Source organism: Seriola lalandi, unplaced genomic scaffold (assembly GCF_002814215.2).
Source record: "Seriola lalandi dorsalis isolate HSWRI2012SDOR001 ecotype SW California unplaced genomic scaffold, Sedor1 jcf7180002006089, whole genome shotgun sequence".
Lineage (NCBI taxonomy): Eukaryota > Metazoa > Chordata > Actinopteri > Carangiformes > Carangidae > Seriola > Seriola lalandi.
In genome coordinates this window covers 1-1,257 of record NW_019476742.1, presented here as the reverse complement: position 1 = coordinate 1,257, position 1,257 = coordinate 1, and the positions used below count along the sequence as shown (strand labels likewise).

Here is a 1,257-nt window from a genome sequence, read left to right as displayed (position 1 = left end):
AAAAAAAAAAAAAAAAACGTTTTTTCACTATAAAACATTGAGAAAGGTTTATGAATATCAGAATAGATCACTGTTCTTACCTTTTCCTTTCTTCTGAGAACCTGGTGTCAGTTTCACCTTGTGTCTGTGGATAACAAATGACTCATTAGCCCTATTACATACTGTTCACTTAGTCTCTTATAAACAGAAAGGTTAATTCCACATACTTGTAGTTGGAAAGGGCAGTGTATGGCGCACAGACTGGCACAGCAAACAACAGCACATCCTCAGGATGAGGCTGGCCTGTCAAAGAGGTGAGCAGGTTCTCTGCTTCCTGGGGCGAAAAAAATAAATGATTCAAAGTTAACCAATTTTTGAAAAGAGTATTATGGAGGGAATAATTATTCATTTTGAGTACAAACTCCATTTATCCACAGGTAAAGGTTTAGGAAACCACCTCTGCTCCAGGGTTGTCCTGGTCCACATCATCCTCCTGAAAGAGAGGATCAAGCATAGATGGCTTGAAAGGAATTCAAAATACAATACAAAATTACAAGGTTGTTCAAACTGTTGTTGAAAACACACAAAAAAAATTTCAATTCATTTTTAATAAAATAAAATGATCCCTACCAGCTACCATACCCTATAAACAGGAGGCATTCAAAGCTACATCCAATTATTTAGAAAAACTGAACTGAAGAGACGGAGGGACGTTTCAAAGTTTTTCACCAGACAAACATTTTGGACACTGGTATTAGGTATTACATCCTTATCCAGTTTAGTATGGAGTGTTGTGATCTACCTTTTCCTCCGGTTCAGCAGCACCTCCTTCCTCTCCAGGCTGCCTGTCCTCCTCACCCTCCTCTCCTCCTGTCCGCTCTGGTTTCTTTGCTGCAATTTCCATATTACGGGGTTTCTGAGGTGGTTTCTGGGAGGGTGGTTTCCTGACGGGTTCATCTTTACCTTTGCCCTTCTTTCCTTTCTTCCCCTTATCCTTCTCATCCTTCGTGTGACCAGCTGACTAAAGGAGAAACATAGTTATAATATTATTTATTGTGGAAGTATCAAGGATTGTGTACACAAACTACATTAACACAAAATCTAGCAGATGGTGTCATGACAATGACACAGTAACAACAACTATGTGTTGAGGGTTGCATAGTTGTTTTCATTCATCCTTACCCCTAGCAGCTGCATCATCAGCTCCCTGTCCTCTTCATCCTGATCTTTGTACTTCTCTTTGATCTTCTTCAGTTTGTTCTGAAGGAGAAACACACA

At 39.6% G+C, this 1,257-nt stretch overlaps 1 protein-coding gene across 1 annotated transcript; it reads right to left on the bottom strand.

Annotated features, from left to right (window-relative positions):
* Nucleotides 1–27: 27 nt before the first annotated feature.
* Nucleotides 28–1,235, bottom strand: LOC111670686 (uncharacterized). The gene is made up of 5 exons (XM_023427524.2): nt 1,162–1,235; nt 782–1,000; nt 437–472; nt 207–313; nt 28–124 (listed from the first exon to the last, which is right to left on the bottom strand). Exons 1-5 carry the CDS (start codon nt 1,177–1,179, stop codon nt 58–60), a joined length of 447 nt encoding a protein of 148 aa, XP_023283292.1. The 5' UTR covers nt 1,180–1,235; the 3' UTR covers nt 28–57.
* Nucleotides 1,236–1,257: the final 22 nt, after the last annotated feature.